This window comes from Sturnira hondurensis, unplaced genomic scaffold (assembly GCF_014824575.4).
Source record: "Sturnira hondurensis isolate 20B ecotype Veracruz unplaced genomic scaffold, ASM1482457v3 Scaffold0020357, whole genome shotgun sequence".
Classification (NCBI taxonomy): Eukaryota; Metazoa; Chordata; class Mammalia; order Chiroptera; family Phyllostomidae; genus Sturnira; species Sturnira hondurensis.
This window is the reverse complement of record NW_028092988.1, coordinates 1-5,382: the sequence shown is the minus strand read 5'-3', so window position 1 is coordinate 5,382 and position 5,382 is coordinate 1. Positions and strand designations below refer to the sequence as shown.

The 5,382-nt window shown below is 51.4% G+C and overlaps 1 protein-coding gene across 1 annotated transcript; it reads left to right on the top strand.

Moving 5' to 3' along the window:
- Nucleotides 1-396: 396 nt before the first annotated feature.
- LOC118975553 (ubiquitin carboxyl-terminal hydrolase 17-like protein 13) lies at nt 397-1,723 on the top strand (the record flags this gene model as incomplete). Its single annotated transcript, XM_037029549.1, is given in 4 exon segments — nt 397-669; nt 672-695; nt 698-1,341; nt 1,376-1,723. Coding segments are annotated over 4 exon segments (1,289 nt in total), but the record flags the coding sequence as incomplete, so codon positions are not given.
- Nucleotides 1,724-5,382: the final 3,659 nt, after the last annotated feature.

Here is a 5,382-nt window from a genome sequence, read left to right as displayed (position 1 = left end):
AAACTCTAGTTTCCACCTCCAATGTCCAAGGCCAGCCTCCTGTAGCTCTGTGTCTCCAATCTCCCGCTCTTTTCCTGATAAAAATAACTGTATTTGGATTTCAGGGTCCGCCTGAATTCCGCATAATCCCCACATGAGACCCTGCAGTTGCTGAGATATAAAAAGCATCCCTTTATCTCTGTAGGTCGGAGAAGTGCCCACACCCCAACCCTGAAGGTACAGACAGCAGATTAGTCCATGGACCTTGGGGTTGCCCCTAAGACTGAGTTGCAGCCCGAGCCCTTCATTCAAAGACCTGCTCTTCCAGAGAAGCTTCGTTCCAACCGGGGAGCTGTCAGGTGGGACATTGGGTGAAGATTGTCTCCGTTGCCAAGGAGGCTGTGTCTCCCCACCCAGTGGAAGAGGGTCCCTATGGGGTCGGGGCTGGGCTTTGGAACCTGGGGAACACATGCTACATGAATGCGGCCCTGCAGTGCCTGACCCACACCCTGCCACTGGCCCACTACCTGCTGTCCCAGCAGCACTCGGAGACCTGTCGCAGGCCGATGTCCTGTGTCCTGTGTGCCATGCAAGCTCACGTGACTCGGGCCCTCCTGCTTCCTGGAGACCCAATCGAGCCCTCCGAGGAGCTGTTTGCTGGCTTCCACAGACTGCAGCAGGAAGATGTCCACAGTATCTCATGTTCACCACGGACGCTAGGAGCAAGCCTGTCTGTGCGAGCTGGGGAAGCTGCCCAGGCCCTCACCACACACCACCCTGATTCGTCAGATCTTCAGAGGCTACTGGAGGTCTCATACCAAGTGTCTCTGCTGCCACAGTGTGTCTGACAGCCTGGTCCCATACCTGGATGTTGCCCTGGATATCCAGGGGGCTCAGAGTGTGGCCCAAGCCTTGGAACTGCTGGTGACGCCTGAAAAGCTGGATAGTGACAATTCCTATGCGTGTGGTGTCTGCCTGAAGAAGGTGCCTGCCTACAGGACCTTGACTTTGCACGCTGCCTTGAAGGTCCTTATCCTGGCGTTGAAACGTTTTTCAGCCTTCACAGGCAGCAAAACGGAGAAGGTGGTGCAATATCCTGAGCTCCTGGATGTGCGACAGTACCTGTCTGAGCAGAACACAGGGCCCCTTGTGTACGAGCTCTATGCTGTGCTGGTCCACGCAGGGCGGGATTGTCACCACGGACATTACTTCTGCTACGTTAAAGCTACAGGCGGCCAGTGGTTCAAAATGAATGATGCAAAGGTGACCACGTGTGCCACTTCTACTGCCCTGTGCCAATGTGCCTATGTCCTCTTTTACATCCAGGAGGGTGAATTGTAAAGAGGCCGTGGCAGTGTGTCTGTGAGTGGGAATCCGAGGTACCCCGGGGACGGAGCGTAAAGTCTTGGGATCAACCCAGCAGGGCACTGAGAGTCACTCCAGTGTCACAGGAGTGACAGGGTTGCAGAGTCCTGTGCAAGAGACTTCAGTCCAATACAGCACCTTGGAGGAGTGGAGACAGCTCCAGGAGCCATCCCGAACCAAGGCCAAATACAACCTCAGGAAAGTTGAATGTGTCTTACCGGCTAACTTGGTCATGATTCACCCACCCAGAGGCCTGTTTGGGATGCTCACATGTCCTCCTGGACTAGAAAACTACCCACCCAATAGTCCAGGTGGGGGGAAAGCCAGGGCTCACAAGAGGAGGAAAAAGAGCACAAAGTCTCTGCGTGAGATCCAGTGATCACCATGGCCCGATGGGTGCATCTGCCTCTCCAAGGGCATTGGACTGATGACCAGCTCTGAGGACTTTCCCATGGGCCCTGTGTGAAGGGTCCACAGTGTGGGGGAGGGACATAAAATGTGATTTTTGCAAAGTGGGACACTTGTGAATAAATGAATGTACTTTCCAATAGTTGACTCAGAGTGCTTTCATGGATATAGGGTATGGAGTTTAGTTCAGTTTTCATTTTTTCTAGGGCATTGGGCAGGTCCTGGGTGTGGTGCCATGGGGGCCTGAGTGTGGGTGGAGGTGGGCACTGGCTGGATTCTGCACCTGTGTTCCTCCAGCTGCTAGCATGGGGGATTGACAGTTGGCATAGCAACATGAACGCCTAGACAGGGCAGGTTTACAGCCTGCAAGCCCATGTGAATGGCCACAGAGGGCAGCTTCAGCTTCTGCCCCACTCATGGGAGAAGCAGCTGGAACCCTGGTTTCACTTGGGGAATGTCGCTAAAGGGGATTGGAATGCATCTCCTGTGTTCCAGTCACGGCGGGATCTCACACAACCACTGCTTGGACATTCCAGTAGAACATTTCTAGGCCTGGTTCATGCACATATACACAAAGTCCGGTCACACATTGACCTTCACCCTCCTCACACCTCTTCCTGACATTGCTGAGGATTTCTCCCCTCCTCAGCCAATGGGACAATCAGGTGACTGACAGAAGCATGACCTGGGTTAAAGGTTTAAATGCTGGGAGTACAGTAATCTACACCTAATTTTAAACTCCATATTTTCTGTCAGTTTTGAGGAATGACATTTTTCTAAAGGAAGCAATCTTAGAAGGATTTCTTTTCTTTCTGCCGGAGTACCCCCTGTGATCATTTTCGTGGTGTTGGAGGAATCAGGAGCTGGGCAGGGTTTCAAGTCCTATGGGTCCAGGACTGCTCCCTGGGGTGTTGGTTGGAGACTGCAGGGTCCTGGGAGGGGCACTGAGGCCACTGGAGGATTAGGAAGAAGGACGTGTGCAGAGAGTGAGGCACTGACTTCTGTCCCTGCAACTTGAGAGGATATTCTTGACTGAGAAGAAGGGAATGTGCAGGGACCCACGGTGGGGGGGGGGAGTTCAGAAGGTAAACTGAGGCAGGAAGCCAGTGTCCTGAGGCAGAAGTCTGGTGGTTTGATGGGGGCAGATGAGAGGAAGAAAGCAGGGAAGGTTTGGGAATGAGAGGAAGGGAAAGGAAGGGGAGTCCTGGGCTCACATTTGGGCCTGGGGCCTGACACCATGGAAGGGGTAGGGGGAAGGGAGGTGGCGTGAAAGGGGCACCTGTGCCTGATGGGGATCAGGCACCTGGGTAACCACTGAGAAGGTGATCCTCCCTGTCTCCTCAGGCAGATGGAATGTAGCCTTGAGCTGTGAGGAGAGTGTAGATCCAATGAGGGACAAACCAGTGCAGAAGACACAAGGGCCCAGGGGTGAAGAGGGTGAGAGAAAAGAGTGGACAGCAATTGGGCCAGAGCCCAGAGGACCACCACAGGACTGAGGCAAAGGAGGGCCCCAGGCAGCAGGCTCCTGTTACCAAGGTGGGTGGGCCCCACAGAGGCAGCCGGGCCTCACTGAGGCGTGTGTCTGCCTGTGAGGACAACTTGTCTCTTTGGGGGAAGAACAGCCAGCCCTCTCCCAGAATAGGTCTACTCAACATTCAGTAGCCACAACTACTGAAGTCTGTCCTAAGCAAAGTTATCATAAAGAGTGACAAGGACCCAAAATACTGACCATGACCACAGAGAAAGACAATTTCGATAGGGATGTTTCAGTTAAACTAAACTGCACAGTTGGAAATTGAATTTAAATCCCCCTAAGTCAATGAGAATGACCGAGTGAGGTGACTCCTAAGATCCTGTCCTAGGATTGCATCATAACCCATGTTCAGACACTTTCTACTTCATTCCCTGTTTGTCGTGCCCTCCAAACCAGCTCGCCACCCCTGGCCCACACTGGCACCTGTCAGATGGGCATCTGCAGTGTTTGATAGTGTGGGCACCTGGGCTGTGGCTGCATCTCATCCTCTGCAAACATTTGACCTCCGGGTGACACCCTCCATTACTTTATCTTTACCTTTTGATTTACATGCCCCCATGGTAATTCTGGTCCCAGTCTTGGAATGGTGGCCCCGCCCTGCAGAATCCTAACATGGCCCCATGGAGCCAGCTGGGATTTTCCACAGCTGCCTGGGGTTCCTTCTGGCCACCGTGCCCCCAGCAGCTGTCTGCCAGTGCTGGTCCTACCAAGGGACTTATCTCCTGCCTGGACACCCTGCGCCACAACCAGGTGTTAGCGTCTACTCTGAGGATCACCTTCTGAGGCCTGGTTAACCAGGTCCTGTCTGAATGGGAAGTCCCTTTTACTGTGGGAATTATACAGAGCTGCACACGTGTGTAGTCTAATTTACTTATTAATTGTTCCTTTGGCTCCTCTGTGTTACCCATGGACTCTGTTGGAATTTGGAATGTCATCAATAACGTTTCCTGTGAGAATTTTTCCTAATCTGAATACATGTAACTACCAACTTTTTAATGTTCCATATATCAATTAGAGTGTTCCATACATTGTTTCCAAAACACTCTCCATAGGCTTTCCTAACGGGCCATGGTGAACTAGTTTATTGTTGTTTGTAGAGAGTGTTGTCTGTAATTATTTTTCATGTTATAGAGTATGTTACCTAAGAATATTGATGTACATATTTATACTACTTATATGAGTGTACAATACAGGGATTGGCATTTTTGAAACTCACCCATTAATTGTAGTGAGTAAGTTTCACCTCTCCACCCATCCCCCTACTGTGTAAAGTACATTTATTTTTTGAAGTTGGGTTATACATGTAGCTTTAGCTGCCTCCCCTTCTTCCTCACCCACTGTGTCTTCATAGGGAATCCCCTAAATTGTGTAATCCATAATGAATACAATGAAGCAATGACTTCTTATAGGATGACGTTTTCTAAAGGAAGCCATCTCAAAATGGGTCTATTCTCTCTCTGTTGAATTATCATCTGGGATGCTCTTCTGGAGCCCTCAGAGAGCCCCTGGTCACAGGTCAGGGTAGAGTAGAAGGCAGGACTTGGGCACGTTCTCAAGTCCTACAGATCTGGGACTGCTGTCTGGAGTGGGGGGGGGTGGATATTGAGGGGTCCTGGGAGGGGTGCTAAAGTTTCTGAAGGATTACTGAGAAGGATGTGTGTGGAGGGAGAGGCACTGATGTCTGTCCATGCACCTTGAGGGGATGTTCTTGACTGAGAGGAAGGAAATGTGCAGGGACCCACAGATGGGGCCCAAGTTTCTGAAGGTAAAGTGAAGCAGGAAGTCAGGGTTCTGTGGTAGGATCCTGGTGGTTTGACATGGTCAGATGAGATTAAGAGAATAGGGAAGGTTTGGGAATGAAAGGGAAGAAAAGGAAGGGGGTTCTGGGTTCACAAGGGGGCCTGGGCCTGACCTGAAGGAAGGTATGGGGAGAGGGAAGGGTCCAGGACAAAAGCACCTGGTCTTGTTGAGGACCAGGCACCTGGCTAACTGTTGTGGACCACTTTTCCTGGTTTCAGGAATTGTAACACTATGCCCTGTGGCTAAGGATGAGAGAGAGATGACCTCTGGAATTCGAGCTGCAGGAGTCAAAGCTT